This window comes from Pyxicephalus adspersus, chromosome 7 (assembly GCF_032062135.1).
Source record: "Pyxicephalus adspersus chromosome 7, UCB_Pads_2.0, whole genome shotgun sequence".
NCBI classification, from domain to species: Eukaryota; Metazoa; Chordata; class Amphibia; order Anura; family Pyxicephalidae; genus Pyxicephalus; species Pyxicephalus adspersus.
This window is the reverse complement of record NC_092864.1, coordinates 79,757,053-79,780,389: the sequence shown is the minus strand read 5'-3', so window position 1 is coordinate 79,780,389 and position 23,337 is coordinate 79,757,053. Positions and strand designations below refer to the sequence as shown.

The following is a 23,337-nucleotide window of genomic DNA, read 5'->3' as shown; positions in this document are numbered from 1 at the left end:
TTCCTCACTCATAACCTCATCACACGCACGGATACAAGACTTCTCTAGAGCTGCCCCAACTCTCTGGAATGGTCTTCCTTGTCCTATTCGGCTTGCTCCTACTTTCTGCTCATATAAAAGAGCAGTCAAAACCCATTTTTTCAAACTTGCCTACCTGGCTTCTTCTGTTATGGAAAACTACTTCCCACCACTACATATCTCCCATCCTATTGTGTGTAAATTCCCCCACCTACTAGATTGTAAGCTCTTTGGGGCAGGGTCCTGTCCTCCTGTATCACTGTCTGTATTAGCCTGTCATTTGCAACCCTTTTTTAATGTACAGCGCTGCATAATATGTGGGCGCTATATAAATCCTGTTTATTAATAATAATATTAATAATAACTTAAAACCTATTTTGATCACAGCTGATGTTTAAAAAGCCATAAGGAACAAGAAAAGGGCATTCCCAAAATATAAAAATGAAGGATCACCTTCATCATTTGAAACCTATAAAGAATATAAAAAAATATGTAAAAAGAGGATAAAATGTGCAAAACTTCAAAATGAAAGACAGATTGCAAAGGAAAGTAAGGCAAACGCCCCAAATTGTTTAAAATATATTAGTAGCAAAAAGATCAGATCTGAGCATGTAGGCCCCTTAACAGATGTCTCTGGGTTCGTAACTGGGATAAAGAAAAGGCGGATATACTAAACACTTTTTATAGCTATGTGTACACAAAGGAAAACGGCAAAGCTCAAGTCCAAATTCATAATAGCAATGTCATTTCCTTAAATGAGTTACAATGACTCAAAATTGATATGACTGAGAAGAAGTTTTGCAAAATTAAGGAAGACAAAGCACCGGGACCTGGTGGATTACATCCACGTGTCCTCAAAGAGCTGAGCTCAGTTATTTGAAAGCCATTATTTCTAATTTTTAGAGACTCTTTAGTCACTAGCATGGTACGGATGGGTTGGCTTAAGGCCAATGTGGTTTCTATCTTCAAAAAGGGAGCAAAGTCATTGCCAGGTAAGTACAGACCGGTTAGTTTACCTTCCATAGTTGGAAAGGTCCTAGGGAGTTTCTGCCAGAAAATATTATTATAAGTGATAGTCAGCATGGCATCAAGAAAGACCAAAGTTGTCAAACTAATGTACCCTCTTTTTATGAGGAAGTAAGTAATCAGGTAGACAGTAGAATAGCAGTTGATATAGTTTACTTGGACTTTGCTAAAGCATTTGACACTGTACCCCACAGACGGGTAATATGCAAGTTAGGGTCAATAGGTTTAGAAAAGTCAATCTGTAAATGGATAGAGAACTGGCTTAAAGATCGCATCCAGAGAGTTGTAATTAATGATTCATACTCTGAATGGTGTAAGGGTATTAGTGGTGTACCCCAGGGTTCAGTGTTGGGACCTTTACTGTGTAACATCTTTATAAATGATATAGAGTTTGGGATTTCTGTGTTTGCAGATGACACCAAACTATGTCATGGAATTAAGTCCATACAGGATGTCTATAATCTACAAGCAGACCTGGATGTACTGTGTGATTGGGCAGCCAAGTGGCAAATGATATTTAATATAGATAAATGTAAAGTTATGTACTTAGAGGTAACAACATGCATGCTTCATACTGTCTAGGGGGAATACATTTGGGGGAGTCAGGAATGGAGACGGATCTGGGGGTTCTGGTAGATCATAGACCTAATAACAGCATGCAATGCCAAGCTGCAATATCTAAAGCTAGTAAAGTACTTTCTTGTAATAAAAGAGGAATAGACTGCAGAGATGGAGACATAATCCTGTACAAAGCATTGGTCACACCACATCTGTTCACAGTTCACAAAAAGGACATTGTGGGATTGGAGAGAGTGCAGAGAGGGGCAACTAAACTAATAAAAGGAATGGAGGAGAGATTAACTGAACTGAATCTATTCTCCCTTGAGAAGAGACGTATAAGGGGATATGATCACTCTGTATAAATATATAAATAGTCCATTGAGAATCTCCTCGCAATTATTCACTATGAGATCATTACAAAGCACAAGGGGGCGCTCTTTGCGTCTGGAGGAAAAGAAGTTTAAGGGATTCTTCACTGTAAGGGCTGTGACAATGTGGAATCGGCTCCCTCAGGAAGTAGTTTCAGCAACTTCTATAGATTGCTTTACGAAAAAGCTGGATGATTTCTAGAAGCACAGAATATAACTGGGGATTAAGGCTTTAAAGTAAAGATAACAGAGACTGCTGATCCAGGGAACATTCGATCGCCTTGTGGAATCAGGAAGGATTTTTCCCCTGTTGAAGCAAATTGTACCCGGGGGTTTTTTTGCCTTCCTCTGGACCAACTATGCCCATAGAGTTTTATATCTGGGATATGTTTATTTTCTTAGTGGGTGAACTTGATGGACTTATGTCTTTTTTCACCCTAACCTACCGTATTTCTCTTAGAAAGTATGCAGAGGAAGAACTGGTTCTGAACTGGTTGGAGTTGGAAGAGGGAGGGCTTAGCACATACAGGACTTGATTATGAAATGGGAATTGGCAAAAGGTAGAAAGCAGGAAGCAAAACAGTAGACAACGCTGAAATTTAGGATAAGAATATTCATGTTTCCAGACATCAGACTCATCAATTGAGTTAGGTGAGCAAGACTAAGTCTTTTTCTACATAATTTATTGGAAAAACCAGTGTGATTAAAAGTGTCCTAGTGGTGTGAGTGTGCAATAAAGTGTACACACAGAAAATATCATGTATAGCACAACATACAGAGGGCTGATATTTGTGTATATTATAGCAATGGTGGCCAGTGGGGTAGTGCATGCTGGTGCAGTGACATGCTATGGGGTTGTGTACATCAGTGCAGTTGTGGCTCCTGGAATAATGCGTGTTTCTCAATGTTGACTGACTTACTGATCCAGTAGCATTGTGTCTGTTAGAAGTAAAAGCATGCTGGCTTAATTCTATGCAGCAGTCTAGACATGCATCATTGACATTTTTCCATCAAAAATCAATCTCCAACTGAGCAAGACAATTTACAGAAGAATGTAACTGAGCATGTATGCACGGAATACTTGTGGATTGTGGCTGCTACAGGTGGCTAAGAATCATAGGTTCCACTGACACTTTGCTGATAATTCAGGGCTGGGGGCTTGTTTTGTTTTACATTGACGTAAGATATAAAGGAAGGAGAGGACTGGGCATAGAAAGGATGGTATTACGTTTTTTGTATATGATTTTATTTTTCTTTCTTCCTTATAGGCTTATAGTTTGACAAGGCAATTTTTACTATGAACCTTTTCTTTAAATACAAGCCATTCTCCCATCTTTTTACCTCAAGAGTTTGTTGCAGATTTTTTACCAAGGACAATGCTTATTTCGCTCCTCGAAATTTCACAGACTATGAGGATATTAAAAAGATTTATAAACCCGAGGTTCCAGAATATTTTAACTTTGCAAGTGATGTCCTAGACAAGTGGACAGTTGCTGAGAAGGTAATCTGTTTCGTTATCAAATTTTAGTATATTTTATTGCAGCAATTTTCTAAAAATGTGCATTATTTATTTCCCAGAATGGCACTAAGGAGTCCAACCCTGCTCTGTGGTGGGTGGACAGTCATGAAAAAGAAATCAAGTGGAGTTTTGAAGAGTTGGGCTTCCATTCTAGAAAAGTAGCCAACATTCTTTCTGATGCCTGTAACCTAAAACCAGGAGACAGAGTCATTGTCATTTTGCCCCGGATACCAGAATGGTGGCTGCTTAACGTTGCATGTATAAGAGCAGGTTAGTGCATTGAAACCTTGGCTTGTTTCACCACTTGCTATAAATCTGGCAAGTTTGAAGTATTGGATCACTGACTTTTTAGGGGCAAAATCCTTATCGTGTTCTACTCCATTCACTAAAGTTTGATAGTAGAAAAAGAATAATAAACCCAGGAATCATACTTTTAATAACAAGTCAATATTACTGTACTGACAAATTCTGTTTAGCATCCTTTGTTGACTTTTTATTAAACTTATATACACGATACACAAAGTACTTTGAATCATTTAAAAAAAAAGTAAAATTATAAAGATGCAAATAATGTAACTATTTAAGGATGAAATCTTTGAGGCCAAAAGAACACTCCGGTGCCTTTTATTTACAAGCCATGTACTCCCATTACATTGCGTAAAGAGTAAATCAACATTTCCTCCTCCTTATTACTGCTATTACAGTTAGCTGTTGTTGAACTTTAAGCCTGATACAGACTAGTTGCTAATTTTGCACCTGCCCCACCAGTTTGATTGAATTTTAGCTCACTAATCATTAGATGGGAAGACCAAAAATGCAGTATACACTTGTACAATATTTTCCCCTTCCAATGGTGGTTTGAGAATTGAATGAAAACCAGGAGGGATCGGAGCTCTAACCAGGAATTGCTTGACAGTTAGTACATACAAAATGACTTGTATACTTTTGATCAATGTTTGCCAACACGTTAGATTTATTCACCTCTGATTAAGGGCCCAATGTCAGTGGTTATGACAGATCAGCTGGTAAATTCACTTCCAATTCAGTTCTAATCGTTTTATTAAACAGACAATTGGGAATAAAATTTACCCTGTGTGTTCTAGGCCAGCCTTTCTCAAACTTTTTACCACTGAGCAACCTTTGAAATAGTTTACAGGTCTTGGGTAACCTCTTCAAAAAAACATTTATTTAAGAGCCACCCCTTAAATTGTTGCCCAGTGGAAAGAATGCTCACATACAGTGGTGGCTAGAATTCATTTAAAGATACCTACTGTAAAAACATCATTGGAGTCACTGGCCCCAGAACTTTGCAGGCACTATTGGAATAGAAGGTCAGTCAGCCACAGTTCAAGGAACCTCAAACAAACTCTGGAGAAACCCTGGGGTTCCACTGAACTCTGATTCAGAATTTCTTTGTCCCAAGATGTTTTGTAGGCTTATTTAATTAGCTAAATAAGCTGGGGAAGTAATTACCCAGCTGCATAAAACATTAGCACTTTGTTGGTTAACTGGCATTTCCAGGGAATTAGAAGTTTTTTTTTGTTTTTTTTACAAATGATAAAATATTTCTTTCTAAATTTCCTAAATTAAATCTTATGTCATCTCATCAACATGTAAATGTTTAACAGTTTATTAGTTTTTAGTAGTAGAAGTCTTTTTTTAGTTTCCCGGTGTTTCATATAATGGAACACCGTAGGATATGATTTCAAGTGTTAAATAAGTACTTCATCTTCTTAATGGGCAACATGGTGGCCAGCAGGCTTTGCTGTTTTTGGACTGTTTTGATTTCATTTCCCCCATAGATACAGGCTGCTTGGTGTTTGTAGGTGTTATGTTTGCAAACTTTTCCTTCACGTCCTCCTCAACAATTTAAAAAAAATGTAATGCTAGGTTCATTTTGCTCCCTTTAAATTGACATTCGTGTGGGAGTAACTAGTGGGAAAATGTGTTTTGAAGTTCCATCTAAAGCACTGTGGGAAAAATGTTAATGTTACAAATAGCAACATCAAGCATAGACAAATAGTCTAAATTAGCTACAATTATTAAATTAGCCTAAAAAATTATGTCTTACATTTTTGTGTTTGTACATTATTCTCTTAAAGGAGAGTACACTTATCTGTTTGGCTCCCACCCCAGCATATTCCTAACAGGGCATAGAAAGTACAATTCTGCTTTTATGAGAGCATCACTGGCAATGCAGAGCCTTTGCCCAACATTTTGTGCCCGAGTTATTAAAGCTTTCCAAGGCTACTGAGGATTAGTGTTGGTCGAATATCTCACTATTCGTTTCGACAGCCATTCAATCGAAAAGGAGATATTGTTCAGGTGATTGAATGCCAAATTTGAACACCATTAAAGTCAATAGTGGGAGAATTCAGATTATTTTTAGGGACTGTGAAGAACGGCAAGAGCAATCTGATTGCTATTGCAGCCCATTACTAGTTGTATGTGTTCTTGGATAGAGAAACTCTATCCAGGAATAAGGACATTGCTCTCTGATAGGCTGAGGAAAGCTTTCCTCAGACAATTAGAGAGCACTAGAGGTTTTGAATGGGGAGACTTGTCCCCATTTAACCTCTAGTGCCGGGGATCGTACACTGTTCTCAATGAATGCGGGTGGCCATGGCTGCATTCATTGAGATGATTTGGGGCACTAGAGGTTAATTAACCTCTAGTGCCACGGGGATTGCACACTGTTCCCAATGAATGTGGCCGCATTCATTGAGAAGATCCCCGCCACTAGAGGCTAAATGGGGACAAGTCTCCCCATTCATTCACCTCTAGTGCTGTGATTGGCTGGGGAAAGGAAAATCGTGATTAAGCTTGAGCTGTCATCAGGGTTTACCTTTCCTCAGCCAATCACAGAGCACTAGAGGTGAATGAATGGGGAGACTTGACCCCATTAACCTATAGTGCCCGGGGATCCCACACTGACAGGAGGATTCCCACGTCTGTGCAGCTGTGGGAATTGTCCTGTCATTGTGGGATACCCTGTAAAAAAATAAAAGTTAGAAAAACAAATTACACACATTCAATAAATTACTTTACATTACTTTTAATTTTTTTTTTACAAATTTTTTGAACATGAATTTGCGACTTCGAATCCAGTGTTTTCCGGGTCGGGTCTATCCGAAGGTAACAAGTTCACTCAAAAAAGTGAATTCTCTCCAGCCATGCCCTTGCATGTTCTTTGTTAATTCAGTTTACTTTGGTTCTTTGGAGGCCACAAAATGCATGCACAAATATAATTTTGGAGATTATGGGTTGAAATTTTTCACTGAAATATGGGTCACAAAGTGGAATGGTGATGCACTATCTGGCGTGCTGGGTTCCATATTGCATATTGCCAGTGCACCCTGGCACACATTCATATCAGCACAGCACAATATACAGAAACATGACCTACAATTTTAGGCTGCTGTAGTGCAATGCAAGTAGTGTGCCAACACATTGGGCCTGATTCATCAATGAAATCCGAGATCGCTGGTTGCGCATTATTCAAGTCGGTTTACCGCGGGCCGGAGTCATATGCGCTCGTTCATTCACACCTCACTGCCAAGCCGGATGCCTGCCTTCATAACAATGGGCAATAGGGCTCGTGAATCTGCCAATTAAGGCGATTAGATTTCAGCTGCGTGATTAAGGAGGATCTTTTAAGCTGTCAATGGTGAGATCATAGCAATTAATTAGCGCACACCTGCTCTGTTCTTTGCGTATCTACAGTCCTTTAGAATCTCTAATGCTTCATCTTTTGGGTAAAGCTGCGTACACACCTGCAATTTTTGTCGTTGGAAAGGATCTTTCACGATTAGGTTACATTGTACTCATTCACAAAATAATTAATTCATTGTTACATTTGTTTGTAACTGTTTTTATACTTTTTGGTTTGCTTTGCAACACTGCAAACTAATTGAGATCAAGCTGTATATATACTAGTAAGAACTTCATAATATGTCATCTCACAATAGTATGAATTGTAAAAAATTAAAAAAATTAAAATATCATTGTAGTTTGGCTGATAGAAATGAAATAATTGAAAAAAGGATTATTGTCAAAGGTGGTAAAAAAACATTTAGTGATTTCACTTGTGTATATATGTGATTGTAAGCTCTTCGGGGCAGGGTCCTCTCCTCCTGTATCACTGTCTGTATTAGTCTGTCATTTGCAATCCCTATTTAATGTACAGAGCTGCGTAATATGTTGGCGCTATATAAATCCTGTTTATTATTAATAACAATAATAATAATAATAATAATATGTGTGCCATTAGAAAGAATGATTTTTTAGGGGAACAGTGACTTTTGATGCCAGCTCGCCAGTGTAAAGCTGCCGATGCTGCGCGTCTCTGGCCGCGATCTCATCCAGTTTATGACTAGCGCGATGGCTTCGGATTTCAGCTCGCTAATACAGATGCGCGACCGGCCAACCGAATTTGCTTGATGAATTTGGGCCAATGTGTGGAAGTAATCACACTGCACTGGACATTTCTGAAAGTGCTCATTGTTCATGAATACACAGTAAATATATTTATATCAGATAATAGGATGATACTGATAATCTTACAGGTCTGATTTTAATTCCTGGGACAACGCAGCTTACGGCAAAGGACATTCTACACAGGCTCCAAACATCAGACGCAAAGTGCATTATAACTCACGATGCCCTGGCACCAGTTATAGACAGCGTTTCAGCACAAGCTCCATCTTTGAAAAGGAAAATGGTGGTTTCTGGAAGTCCAAGAGATGAATGGCTATGTTTCCAAAAGCTTTTCCAGTAAGATCTTGTTTAAAAAATCTCATCTGCAGCCTATAACACATTAAAATTGTATTATAAAACATTCTTTGAACTGGTTTTAGGGCAGCTAGTGACAAACACACCTGCATCCGGACAAGAAGCACTGACCCAATGACTATTTATTTTACAAGTGGAACAACAGGCTCCCCAAAGATGACAGAACACAGTCACTGCAGCTTTCCTATTGGATTAACTGTTAATGCAAGGTAAGTAGCACTTAGTGAGATATGTGTCATGTCGCTATTACGTGAATAAATCTTTAGAAGTACCAATCAATTCAACAGGATTACCTGACAGAATATATCCAGATTAGTATGGGCAACCATTAAAAGCTAAGGATATCTGGTGAACTATCTTGTAGAGACCATCCAAAAATGTTTGCCCAAAGCATTTTATTAGTATTAATAGCAAAACGATTATTACTACATATTGCAAATCAACTCATGTTGAATCCCACCTTAAGATGAGTTGGAATTAGGTTTGCAACCCTCATCCAGCCTGTGAATAGTAGGGACAGGAGTATGAAGCCCCGAACCCCATTATACTGTTTCAAGAGAACATACTTTATTCCCTTAGACGCCTTTTACCCATAAAGCCTGCAACGTCACCAGTAATTTTTAGTATCCTCTACAACAGCTCTTGTCTCCACCAATGTGTTCACAAATATTTACTCAAAGCCAACCAGCCATTAGAGAAATACGGAGTTAGCATTGCAGACCTACCAATTTATTCCATGTCACTGGCTTAAAGTTTTGAAGCAAGAAATTCACCATGATACACAGACAACTACCATTTTCAGATGGAAAGGTACAAGAAACATAAATATAAAGATATACTGTATGCCAGCACAGTGAGTAATTCTCACCACTATAAATGCATAAACAAATAAAATATTCATAATAATAATTCTGTTGTTGGGTAACCAATACCTATGAGCCAGTGTCTATGACTGGAATACAAGTACTACACGGGGCATCCAGCTAGAGATTGGCCCACATACTATGGACGTGGCGAACACATATGTAGGCTTGCTGAAATACTTAAGTATGCTTATGCCATTATATTTATATTTGTATGAACAGTATTAGTAGTAATAATAATGAAATAACATGTTTATAAATCGGTGGTCCCCAATCTGCATGGGGTGGCTTTGGCTTCAGATACCAGCTGCCTACTTGTGCATTTTACCGATGGGATCACAACTTTTTCAGAATGTGCCACGTCTTCTATATACTAGACTATTAGGTGGTTTTACCACATTTACCACCGCATTTACTGCTTTGCCACTTTTTTTACCTATGACATTTTTATACCTATTTTTTTACAAACTATGGGCAACAAACACAATGGATGTCTAATAAATACAGATCTTTTAAAAAATGCTTGAAAGTGAAATATGGTATTGGCACTCGTGTATTACATTTTTTTTTAAGGTATAACTATAATCAGCAGTGACTTTGTTTTGCAGGTATTGGCTGGACTTGTTACCTTCAGATGTGTTTTGGAATGCCTCTGATACCGGTTGGGCAAAGTCAGCTTGGAGTAGCGTCTTTGCACCGTGGATTCAAGGTTCATGCGTGTTTGCCCACAGCATGGCAAGATTCGATGCAGGGGTCATCCTGGAAGTAAGTCACATCAAAGTAGTCTGATGGAACTACGATCACTGTAAATACTATTTTAAAAAGTATTTTTAATATGATTTGCAGCTGCAAAAAAAAATTATACCTGTGGATTTTTATAAATGAACAAAAAAAAGTGTTCACCCTTTACAGCCTTTTTGCACTCTTATCAGGAAGCATTCGGATGTCTGTAGGTCTTCTGGGATCCCTCCTGTTTGGGGGTAAATGATTGGCCATAGCATATTTTTACTGGCCATTGTCTTCCCCTGGGACATGCAAAGCTAACTACTCACCTCTTCAATTCTTTTTATTGATGATAATCAGTTGGATTGTCTATATGGTTATTTATTGTCCCTTTAAATGAGCCTTTGTGCATTAAAGTGAACCCGTCTAAGCCATGCTTGCTATATTTACAAGCAGAGGAGCAGTTAAGTCACTTTTGGACAGCAGTATTGTCAACCTATAGAAAAAGTAGTGTTATATGGACTTGACTACCAAATTAAAGCTTAATCTAACACTCCCTAAGCGGTTACTGCAGGAGATCTCTTTTTTGTTTTGGGATAAAAATGTAAACTGTATAAAAGCTGATCATTGTGTGCACCCCTGTCGGTGTTTGGGCTAAACTCTTTTATTATTTACAGCCACATATGGCATCATCTAAGCCTTTACTTATATCTTCAGATTCCATGATCCAGTTTAGGGCTTGGTGGAGAGCTTTTATAAGCACAATGCTTGCTGTGACAGTGATTACCGGAGGAATGCTTTAAATGGAGCTGTTTTGGAATCTGTAGTTTAGAAGGATTTGTCTTTTTTGCTACACATTTTTGCAGCTTTTTTTAGGAAAAAGAGAAGCTGAAAGAAGAGTACCTGTATTTCCCACAACAACTAAATGATTCTTCTCTTACAAGGTATAATTTGATAGAATAGAATGACTAATTTCTAAGGTTTACTATTGATAATTTTATACATTTTCTTTGTTGGTTTTTATTTTTTCTACACATCAAGAAATGGAACGTGGTGTATAGTCATTGGTAGGATTATTGCCATGTGTAGATCCAACACAAAAAAGTTACTGTGCATGAAATTTAGAAAAAACAGATTTTCTAAATTGAGGAATATATTTAAAGGCAACAAATATGTTTTACTTTTTCTACAGACACTTGCCAAGTACCCCATCACTACATTCTGCTCAGCTCCAACTGTTTATCGTATGATGGTTCTGCACAACCTTGCTAGGTAATAATCTTTTTCACACAAGATTCAGTAGACTTAGTTAATGAGGTGAAAATCACTTTGTACACAATATCTAATCATGTTGTAATGCGCCTGGGCACACAAACCACGACCAACTCCAGATACCCTTAAATCAGGCTTTATTCAAAATCATACAGCACAGCAAGGGTTAAGTCCAATAAAGCGAAGTACAGGAGGATAAGGCAAATGCAGGTCAAGAACAATCCGAGGTCAGGGCAGGCAGCAAGCAAAATGGTCAGTAACAATCCGAGGTCAGGGCTGGCAGAGTTCAAGCAGGGTAAGTTTCAGACCAGGTCACTAAGGTAATGACAAACAGATAAACTTTAAACCACATAGAGACACACCCAAGCACACTGTGTTAACAGAGGCTATATCGGGCAATGGTGTAAAGGACAGGCTCTCCTTAAATGGCCAGGATGACCAATGACCTTGCGCCACCTGGCACCGTCTGATAGGAGACTGGGTAAATCCCCTGCGGCTGATTGGCCGCAGGGAATTCAAACTAACTATGTCCTGCCCCCGGGCGAGGCAGCTGAGTGCCACGCCCTCGGGGGGTACAAGAGGGACGCATAGTAACACGCGCACCTCTCCCTACAGCACCCCTAGGACGTGCACTACTTTGCACTTGTTGCAAAGGAGTGCTGAGAGCATGAACATCATTAACCACATCTAAAGGGATGCAAGGGCTGCAGCCTGGCTGAACAGTAGTTTGGCCAGGACGGATCCCTCCGCCTGCAGAGACAGACAAGCTGCGAGCAGAGCCATGCTGCCTGCTACAGCGGCGTCTCCCTCTGTGGCTGGGAACCCCAGGGACACCGCGGGCTCGCAGGGCGGGTAAGTTCCTTACACATGTGAATAGGAACATTTCAAAACTTCAGGAGTTTTGCTTGCACATAGTTGCAACAATGAAATCAGCACAACTTAAAGCTGATTATGATTTTGTTGTGCAAATAATAAAAATACACTGTACTGCTTTACAATCTGCTCTTGATCTAAAATTGTAAATGATTATTTTGATGATTAATAACCCCAAACACAAAATGCACTTCTGTAATTTTCAGTAAAGAGATAATGTGTCCCTTACATATAAGGAAACAATTAAGATAGAGTGTTGAACAATCCTATATAAGAATCTAATATGTATTTTTCCTAAGTTATAAGCTCAAGAGCTTGAAACACTGTGTGAGTGCTGGAGAGCCTATCAACCCCCAGGTCATGGAACAATGGAAAGACAGTACAGGACTTGACATTTATGAAGGCTATGGGCAAACTGAAACTGTAAGTCACTTTAAAAAAGCTGAAAAGTTACAAGCGGCCTGCTATGATATTTTAAGTTTATTAGTTATATCTAATCAGATAAATGATGTTGGCTGTTCAAAGTCATTGCCTGCTAATCCTCCAGGAACAAGGCTGGAGACCTCCCCTGATGGCAACTTGGTGGGAATTCTCTATTTGCAGGAAACATCTTTTCTCATTGGCTCCATGTCCCAGTCCTTACTTTTTTACCTTGAAATGTATGTGTTATATAAATGTTATTTTCCTCACTCTCACCACTACCACCCACCTACCTTACCACCATACTCTGGAACTAAACATTCATTCTAACCACCATACTGTCAGATTTCCGCCTTACACCATGCTTTAAGATTGCCCACTTACTTCCTTATACCAGGCTTTGGTTATATAATGCTGTAAGAAGATAATTAATAAGAAGCATACAGGATACAACATAATAAGCTAAAATATATTACCATAAATCTGTTCACCCCAGGATTGTAAGTTTTTTACATGGCTAGAATAGGTATAAAGCGACGTACACATGTCCATTTCCCCTATAATCAGCTCAGGGCCGATATCGGACAAGAATCTGGCATGTGTACAGGGCCCGTTGTTCATTGTCCAAACGACCGTCCTGGCGGATCAACAGACGATGGACAACGAACGATATTAATGGAAGTGAAGGAGGAGAGAGCGCAGTGGGGTGCGGCTCTGTCATCCTCCCTCCCCCTTCACCTCTTTGGTATGTACAGCACTCGTTCATGCATCGTGCAGTCCAATAATTGCACATGTGTACCCAGCTTAAGTGTTGTTGCACAAAAAAAGAATTCTTTTTTTCTACTTGGTTTTAAATGAACTTTCTAACTATAATCTGCTAATGCCTCTGGCGCAGCATTTGCTCTATCTCAAAGCTGGAGGATATCCTTCAGCAGATGGGGAGCACAATGGTCTAGTAATACTCATATGAAAAAAGTGGAAATCCCTTAAAGATGCCCTTTCAGAAAAGTTTCATAGCTGCTTTTTATTACCACTGACTTCTATAAGGAGATAGCTGAGTGAGAAATGCTTGCAGTGCCGGTGTCAAAGAATGTTGAAAGATATAAAACAGTGATGATGGCAATGAATAACATTTTTCTAGTCACAAACAAGACTATCGTGTCATGTTCTATAGATGCCAGACACATATAACAGATATTGTTACACTACAGGTGCTGATATGTGGAACATTCAAAGGCATGAAAATAAAACCTGGATCGATGGGAAAGCCTTCACCGGCCTATGATGTCCAGGTACTTTTTGAAAAAAAAATATTCTGTGTTGGTGCTCTTAGGACTATTTCATATTTTCAATTGACTGGTGTGTCACCTCGAGCTCAAACACTCCTAACTGAACTGTAGTAGTTGGGAACCATTTTGTGTGTACCTTTGCACGAGACAATAGTAGACTGCAATGTGATTGTTGAAAGTGACAAATCGCTTGTGGACTTGCGTTTGTTATTCACAAATTCTATGCGTTTTATGCGCCTAAGAGGGCCTATAATAGCAAAACAGCTTTTTACAAAAAAGAGGGATATATACATATATATTAACATGAATAATTTCAGTAATGTACATTATAATACTCCAATTGAATACATATGCAAAATAAATTATCATCACTTACAAATATACAGTAGTTATCAGATAATGAGCTAGGGTCCAGGATAGATCTTTTACAGAGTGGTAATTATAACAGACCAACAATGTAACACCCGAGTATCCCCTCTCAAAAAGGAAACCAAAATATGATGTGAAAGTATCCATATAAATATAGAAAATTCTCCCACCTAATCACATTTCAAGTTAATTATCCGAAATGATAACCTAAAAAATGAATTAGGCATTATGCACGCCAGGACTGATAAAACAGCAAGGGGGGTAAGAGTGTGCCATCCTGCCTTATATGACAAGGTAGTCTGTAGACCGCCAGTGCGCAGGCACGGGGACGTAACTAGCCACCGCCTGCTCAATAGCAGCCATTGAGGTCAGAGTTGCCCATTCTCCTCTGCCCACATCAGCGGCTGATTGAGCTGACCCTAGGAAAGATCACTAGCTCAATGATCCATATTTGGAATCAATGGGGGAGAGAAAAAGCCCAACAGAGCACCATCACAAAAGTGGTCTGCTGAAAAAGACTAAGGCCTCACACATAGGTGGACCCCCACCAGCCGATCGACATGGGAGGAAAGGGGGGACAGTCTGGGGGTGGGGATATAGGAAGGATTTGTGAAGAATGGGTTCGTTGTTATGCCTGAGGGAATGAATGAATAGTGCTGGTTTGTTTGTTTGGTTACTCGTATATACGAATGGATACTGATGTACTTATGTAGCTGTCAATGTTTGTGGTGAATCAGACATTGTATCCCATGCAGTGGAATGAGTGTAAATATAATGAGGGATATTATTAAAGTTATGCACTTGAATAATAATAATTATTATTATTATTATTAATACTTCTACAGTTTTTATATAGCGCCATCATATTACGCAGGGCTGTGCAAAGTTCTTAGTTGTGTCACTAACTGTCCCTCAAAGGAGCTCACAATCTAATGTCCCTACTATAGCCATATGTGGTTAATGTAGTCTAAGGTCAATTTAGGGGGAAGCCAATTAACCTAACTGCATGTTTTTGGGATGTGGGAGGAAACCGGAGTACCCGGAGGAAACCCACGCAGACACGGGGGGAACCTGCAAACTCCTAATCTAATCATTTAGCAATATAATCAATTAGATATTGAGAATGTATGCATATCCATTGACAACCAAATTGTGGTTGATGGTCAGACTGAAGGTGATAACAATACTATCTTAGAATGTTGTTACAAGTATTAACAAAAGATAACAGAAAACTGATGGGTAATACAGTAAGACGTGTTATGTTTTCAGGAGGAAGGGCTTGTTTTTTATTTTTTTTTTTTTTTTTTTTTTTATGACGTTGAGAAGTGGTAAAAAGTTCAGTTCTACTATTCTTCTAAGGTCAGCAGGGATATTAGTGCCCAGGTATCTAACAAAGCCTCGAGCCCATTTAAACGGAAAGGAGGGTGCCAGCGCTTTCCGTGTCGCAGGTGGCAGGAGGAAGGGCTTGTAACTGAGCATGGCATTAGGGCCAGGGGCCTGGGTTGCTCAGAGATTAACAATCCATTTGCACTCTATTTGTAATAATTTGGTGTCCCAGTCACTCCCTCGAGGGTCGGGGGGTACATGTTCCAAACCAAAAAAAGAGACAGTATGTGGGTTATATTTGTGTTATGTGGTAGCTCTCAGGTGTTATGATTTTGCCACTGTTTTTCGCATAAATGTGTTCATAGATTCTTTTTTCTTCTTGTTTTGCCCACATAAATGCTCCACAGGCATACCTGATCAGATATATGACACCCACTGTGGTGCAGTCTATATATTGTTTGGGACGGTGTAGGTCTCCATTGGGAGGACTATGTTCATGGCTTCGTGTACCCATTGAAATTGTGGGCAATGTCCACATCTGAACGTGCCTCTTGTGTCTTTCTTTGGAGAATGATGGGTGGATTAGTGACCTGGGACAAGATGGTCTCTAAGGGAGGGCGCTTTTCCGGTCTGTTACCAATGTATTGACCAACTATGGGGTCAGATTTTTTTTATGTGCCAATGTTTTTAGCAAATTTTCTGAATGAGATCATGTTGGTTATAGTTTGTGATAATTTTTGTTGTGGGGTTAGTGGTTGTTTTTGCTTGTGGCTTCTTGAATAAAAGATTATGCCTAGAAAGACCGCAGACTCTTTGATATGCAGGTTTTAATAGTTTTTTTGGGTAGCCTTGTTCAAGGAGTCTTTCTTGGAGAGCTTTGGCTTCCTTTCAAAAGAATGGATCAGTGGAGCAATTATGTTTGAGTCGTAAATACTGGTTATAAGGAATGCTCCTTAAAAGAAGTTTTGGGTGCGCACTGCTGACATGGAGTATCATATTTGCAGCTGTTGATTTCCTGTACAGAGTGGTGGAAATGATCAAATTGTCTTTAATGGAAATATATGTATTCAAAAAGGGGAGACATGATTTGCGATGTTCCATAGTGAACTTCAGGTAAATGTATTTGTTTGGACCATGTCAAAGAACTGACAGAATGTGGGATCGAAAAAGGGTGGAGTTGATGATGGTGAACAACTCTCTTTCCCACTTGCAAAGATAGAGGTTGGCATACGAAGGGGCACACTTTGTACCCATAGTACTTTGGAGATACATAATGTTGTCAAATGTAAATACATTCCTTTCCCAGGTGTAACGTAGAAGTGTTCAAATATTTTTTTACGGTGTGTCGTAGGTCGATTTCTGGTTACATAGTTACATAGTAGGTGAGGTTGAAAAAAGACATCAAAGTCCATCAAGTTCAACCACTAGGGAAATAAACATATCCCAGATATAAAACCCTATAAGACATTGTTGGTCCAAAGGAAGGCAAAAAAAACCCTGGTACAATTTGCTACATCCTTTTCTGATTCCATGAGGTAATCGGATGTTCCCTGGATCAACAGTCACTGGTATTTTTACTTTAAATCCTTAATACCCAGTTATATTCTGTGCTTCTAAAAAAAACATCAAGCTTTTTCTTAAAGCAATCTATAGAAGTTGCTGAAACTACTTCCTGAGGGAGCCGATTACACATTTTCACACCTTACAGTGAAGAATCCCTTCCTTATCCGGAGATGGATGCAAAGAGTGCCTTCTCGTTCTTTGTAATGATCTCAAAGTGAATAATGGGGAAGAGAGTTTTCTATAGGGACTGTTTATATATTTATACAGGGTGATCATATCCCCCCTTAAAAGTCTCTTCTCAAGGTTAAACACTGAGATATCATAGCAATACCTTTCTCATGGGGAATGCTGGAGTACAGGGCTTCCACATCTATGGTTATGAGGATGGTATTGGGTGGAACTTGGTTGTCATCCAGAGATTTGAGCAATTCGATTGTGTCCTTCAAGTATGAAGCAGATTGGGTAACCGGTGGTTGAACATAAGTATCGACTATTTCACTATTGAATTAATGCCCTAAACTATTGGGCGACCTGTGGGGTTTAACAGATTTTTGTGTACTTTAGGCAAAATGTAAAACGTGGGGGTCAAGGGATGTTTAATGAGCAAATAATCTTTTGTCAATACTGTTGGAAGTATAGGCATTCCACACTATAGAGTGGAATGCATTTCTGAACATTTCCAATGTCAGGTGAAATAGGTTGGAACAAATCTGAATTATTCAGAATTTGAAGACAGATGGATTTGTAATGGGTAGTGTTTAATGTAATGGGTAGGGTTTATTGACGATGTTCTTATTGGACTTGAGGTGGTAAAGCCTTCCTCATTTCTGGTGTAAAATTGGGCGTGAGACTTGTGTGACTTACTGTTAATGGGAACTGGTCAGCTGTGACCAGGTCAAAAAATATTTGTATACGGGGATTCTTAGATAGCTGCGGTAAAAAGGTAGATTTAGGTTTTCTGAACAGAGGATCAGTGGGTTGAGTAGACTCCAAAATTGGAGTGTTTGGAGGACTTGGTTTGTTTTCCATTGGAAGTTGAAGGAGGTCTCTAAGAACTCTGAAATGTATGTGTTTAGCAAGTTATGAGAGAAAATCTGTTCATGAGTTGGATGATACATTGATTTAAGTAGTAGGTTACGGGCAAAAAGGTTTATATCCTTGATGACCTCAAACTTATCAAAATTGGTAGGGGGCCATTTTAGGAATGTTCTGTTCAGTCTCCTAAAGGTGATATTCCGATAAATTGATTATCTCGAAGTTTCTGTGCCTTTGTTTATCTTCTAGTATTATTGGTCCATTAAACTTTGTATGAGGCTGTGAGATAGGGGTGTGACCATGGACAATACTGTGGGTAGGGCTGGATAGTTAGGTGGACTTGACAAAGGAAAGCCAGTGGGCACTAGGGCTGTGATGGATGCAGACATGTTTGACAATACAGAAGATCCTTGGTGGGATGAATATGGTGAATTTTTATTAGGTTCTCTTTTCGGTTCCATCGTGAGATCATTGTGATCACTCATATCTTTTCTTACCGTTGGTGTAATTGGTAAGGAACATGGATGATGCTAAGGTGGGAGGGACGTGCTAAACTTGAGTCTCCTGAGGTGGGGTTCAAGGTAGTAGGAGTAGGTGGGGGAGGTGGTTGGTTGGTTTGGTTGTGTTGTATTACTTTGTGTGGTAGCACGGGTTGTTGAAGTAGAGGTAATTTTTTTAGGCCTTTCTGTTGAACAACTACTTATCACATTGTAATTTCTTATTGATTTTGTTAAATATATTGATGTTAAATTTCTCAAGCTGCTTCTCGAGTTCCAAAAATTTCTCCTGGAAGCTGATGGAGCCAGAGTGATACTGTTGCTCTGAAGTGTCTGTAATTTCACATCTAGTTTAGCGATGTCTGTCTCATAATAGGTAATCAATATCCTCATTAATTCCTCTGAGCAGCAATTTAAAGCTTGTCCCCATGTCTTGAATTAGTTCCGTATTTTTCACATTTGGAAATATTTGGATGCGTAATCCATACAGATTGCATTTTCAATAATGTATTTTTCCAAATATATAATGTGCCAGGAAAGTAGCGATTTTTTCTCAAGAATATGCCTAAACTTGAGAATTAATGTGGCAATCTGTGGTTTGGTGTGTTTTTGAGCATACCAGCTTTCTTCTATGCTGGACATAAAATTGTCCCAAACTGAGCCCAATATTTCCATTGGTGCTATAAATAGAATCATCAATAATGACCACTGATCAATATTCACCCATAGCATATGTACATAGCCTAATATAATAGATACTATATGCTAATATTATAGACCTATCTTGCTCCAAATAATCACATTTACTACATAACAGGACTAAATGTAATAATCGCAAGTGTTTAATAATAGTTGACATATTGCTACCCCTGAGAAAGCCAAATAGGGCGAAACGCGTTGGGTACAATGGTGAACATGAGAAATATATTTATTTTTGCAAGTTATAAATACGTATGGCAATTTATGTGCTTATTGTGTTAGATGTCGCATGTATAGTGCCTTTTAGGGCCAAAGTGACATTGCCTAGACTACAAGAATATATTAATATGATCTGTATTGGTACATATGAATTATTATTACAATACATCACTCCTTTTTGTGCCAAAAACCCTGCCTTCTCTTGCTCTTTATTATTATACCATTTGTATGAGCAATAATTTTCTAATTGGATATGTTAATTTTTTCTTGAACTTGACAGACACACAAACCACAATATTACCACCACAGTATATGGACAATACCTTGAACAAATACCATTTCCATTACGGCTTTTGTACAAACAATATTTATCTTTTGATTTGTAATCTGTTTTTACTATATTACTGTATCTTGAATTTGTACTGTATCTTGAAAGTACTGATACCTACTGTAATTTCATTACACAGTCCAGTACAACGTAATCTATATATCCCTGAGGAAGCCGAATGGCGAAACGTGTCGGATATGAGCCGTTAATACTTACCACTTCTTTAGGAAATCAACATGACAATATACAACATGACATTCTTTTATATTGACGTGTTTTCATAATATATATTTTTTGCCGCACAGAGAAACCCCAGCTTTCCTGGCCCTTTTTCTATCCATTTTCAAACTACTGTATATTTGTAAGTGATGATAATTTATTTTTATATGTATTAAATTGAAGTAATAAAATGTACATTGCTGAAATCAATAATGGTAATAGATATGGACATATCCATTTTTTGTAAAAAGGTGTTTTGCTATTGTAGGTCTCCTTATTCCTGATGAAGAGGACTATGCGCACACAAAACAAGTAGAATTTGTTAATAACACCACAAAAATTAGACCTTTAATGAAATACAGTGAACAGTATTTGTTTTAATGGTAACCGAATAAATTGTTTTTTTATTGTTTTTTCTTTTATATATTGTCATGTTGATCGGTTAATTTTTGCCTCAAATGTCACAGGAAATTTGTCTGGTTTGCCTATTCCATGCCACTTATCTTTGGAATAATTAAAAATGGTTTAATAAGTGGTGGCAGGCATTTGCGTTGATCATGCAGGGTAGATCTAACATTCTGATATGATACTTGCAATGTCTGGAAGTAAAGTTGTCTTTTCAATGCAATGCCTGAACAAAAGGCTCTGTGAAGTATAAAGACGTGGCAATGAGATTGCAGGCAGCTGCTTTCCATTGGGTTGTGAAGTGGTAATGTTTGAAGTCTTTAGCATTTAACAATTTTTATGGTCTTGTATAAAATATTTTATTAGATAACTGTCTAAATGTTTCTGTACAACCTTTTTAATTTCAGATTGTAGATGGTGATGGCAATGTTTTACCCTTAAATCAAGAGGGAGATATTGGAATTCGGATATCGCCCCAAAAACCATTCTGTCTCTTTTCACAATACACGGTGAGGTAGTTTGTCGAAGCATTGTGTTAATATATACATTTCATTTTATTATATTTCGTTTTAAACATTTCTCTGAATTGCTAAAACTGCATTTGTTTGAGCTTGATAAATAGTAAAAAAGTCACTATGCAAAAACTATATGATAAGATGTTCCATGCCAACAGGGAGACCCTGAAAAAACAGCTTCAACACAAAGGGGAGACTTCTACCTTACTGGAGACAGAGCTATTAAAGATGAGGAAGGCTATTTCTGGTTTGTGGGACGATCTGATGATGTTATCTTGTCATCTGGGTAAATATATTTTTCAAAAACAAAGATTATGTAAAAAATATTTTCCAGTTAGTATGTTCTTTTTAAACAGTACACCCTAAGCTGTATTTCCAGCCAAAACTTTTTTTCTAGTTTTGGACAGAGATAGAAATGGGTACAACCTCTCTTTGGTATTTTTTGTTGTATATGCCCCAGCTGATTCTGGTCCTTGGGCAAGTAATATGAAAGCCAGTAACAGAATTATACACATGAGGGATTCTTTGTTAACATCACTGCAAAGCAGGAGAAAACCCCCAAATGCTGGGTCTTCTGAACGGATGGGACATGGAAGGCATGCCAGAAGCAGGAGAGATATTAGAGGGGTCAGGACGATCTGCATGTTTCTATAGTCAGGGAAGCTGACGAATTGCTAACTCTGAATTTTAACCCTGATAAGTATGAAGTTATTCCTTAGGTATCGCATTGGGCCATTTGAAGTAGAAAGTGCTCTGATTGAACACCCTGCTGTTACAGAATCTGCAGTGGTCAGCAGCCCAGACCCAATCAGAGGAGAGGTATGTGAAAAGACTTCCACATCATTAATATGATTTACACATTATCATAAACTTGATCTCCCTACAGTTACAAAGAACTTGTGATATGTCCGTGCAGAGAAAGCAGGACATTCAGTTTAAACCCCATTCCTCCCCAGTAGTTCAGCTTATATATCCCTGCCCTGGGCAATTTACATGTTGTACAATATTATAGCCTGCATTACTATATGAATGTTTGCTTTAAAATCTTATTGTGTATTTATATCACAAAACAAAAATATAACATGTTGCAAGCTCTCCATTTCTTAGATGTTGTGGTTGGTGATCCTGAATGTAATAGCACCTGTCCCAAGGTTGAAAATGTAATGTACCTTAGGGGGGCAGTATTGTCATCCTAGGAAAACAGCCCCCCACTTCCTCTCCTTTCATAGCAAAGTGAGGCGGAGTATTGTAGTCCTAAAACCTTATTACTATATTACCTGTCATTTTGCCAGATTCCTTTTTTTTTCTTTAGATAGCATGATGATGTTAGCATTGAAATAGACCCTAATAATCACTAAATCTTCTTCCCACAGGTTGTGAAAGCTTTTGTTGTCCTTTCTCCAGCATACAGTGGTCGAGACCCAGAGAAATTATTGTCAGAATTACAAGAACATGTCAAGAAAGTGACAGCTCCCTACAAATATCCAAGAAAGGTACTATAAATATATAGATTATATATATATATATATATATATATAAACAAACAAAGAGTCAGTCCACCGAAAACTAACATTTCAACATTTTGGTAAAATGTTTTTGGTAATGTTTAAATTGTAGACCTGTAACTTACAGAAATATGTCCGAATAGGGTTCTAGTAGATATCATGAATATAAAAAATGTTTGAAACACACAATCATTTAGTGTAGGCGAAAAAATACGGGCTTAACCAAAAGAGCAAAAATATTTAGTGCGAGAAATTACGGGCTTAGCGGTTAGGGGGTTAAAAGAAATCTGATTATTTTTTTGAATAATCATTTGTCGTGAGGAGATATGTTTTTTCCCCAAACTAGCAAATACGTACCAAGGGCAGACCATTTTGACCATGTGGTTTTTGCAAAGGAGGAAATTTTCACAGAAGAGTTTGGGATAAACATGCTTTGAGTGTGGGGTGAGATAACTTGGAGATGCTGTAAATAAAGGGTTGAGAAATGCCGTGGCTAGGAGACACAAAGACTAGGTGAATGGAGCACTGCATGCAGGGGATGAAGTGGATATGAGGAAGGTGCTGTGAGCAACAGAGGTCATACAGCTACAGTATATCAAGCTATGGCACACTGCCTTAACCACCTGGGCGTTACACTGAGGTCTAGATTTCTGTTCCAAAAGCGTTACAGGTTTTCATGAAATTTTTTTTTTTTTAAATTGTAGACCTGTAACTTACAGAAATATGTCCGAACAAGGGTCTAGTAGATATCATGAATCTTTATGGTAGACTTGGATATCGATACGCCTACTTCCTGGAGAGTGTTGTCACTTGGTTGGCTGTTGTGAAGGGGTTTCACCATGGAAATGATTCTGCCATCATCCACCACTGTTGTCTTCCATGGACGTCCAGGTCTTTTGGTGTTGAGTTCACCAGTGCTTTGTTTCTTTCTCAT

General features: G+C 38.5%; 1 protein-coding gene across 1 annotated transcript in view; it reads left to right on the top strand.

The window, feature by feature from the left end:
- Positions 1-23,337, top strand: part of LOC140336004 (acyl-coenzyme A synthetase ACSM3, mitochondrial-like) — a 32,745-nt gene that overhangs the window by 8,096 nt on the left and 1,312 nt on the right. The window contains exons 2-13 of the mRNA XM_072419060.1: positions 3,242-3,474; positions 3,552-3,762; positions 8,058-8,265; positions 8,349-8,492; positions 9,755-9,911; positions 11,062-11,141; positions 12,314-12,437; positions 13,646-13,726; positions 20,791-20,892; positions 21,057-21,184; positions 21,618-21,717; positions 22,272-22,391. Coding sequence (XP_072275161.1) covers positions 3,271-3,474; positions 3,552-3,762; positions 8,058-8,265; positions 8,349-8,492; positions 9,755-9,911; positions 11,062-11,141; positions 12,314-12,437; positions 13,646-13,726; positions 20,791-20,892; positions 21,057-21,184; positions 21,618-21,717; positions 22,272-22,391 — 1,659 coding nt within the window. The 5' untranslated portion in view covers positions 3,242-3,270. The remainder of the gene's footprint in view (positions 1-3,241; positions 3,475-3,551; positions 3,763-8,057; positions 8,266-8,348; positions 8,493-9,754; positions 9,912-11,061; positions 11,142-12,313; positions 12,438-13,645; positions 13,727-20,790; positions 20,893-21,056; positions 21,185-21,617; positions 21,718-22,271; positions 22,392-23,337) is intronic.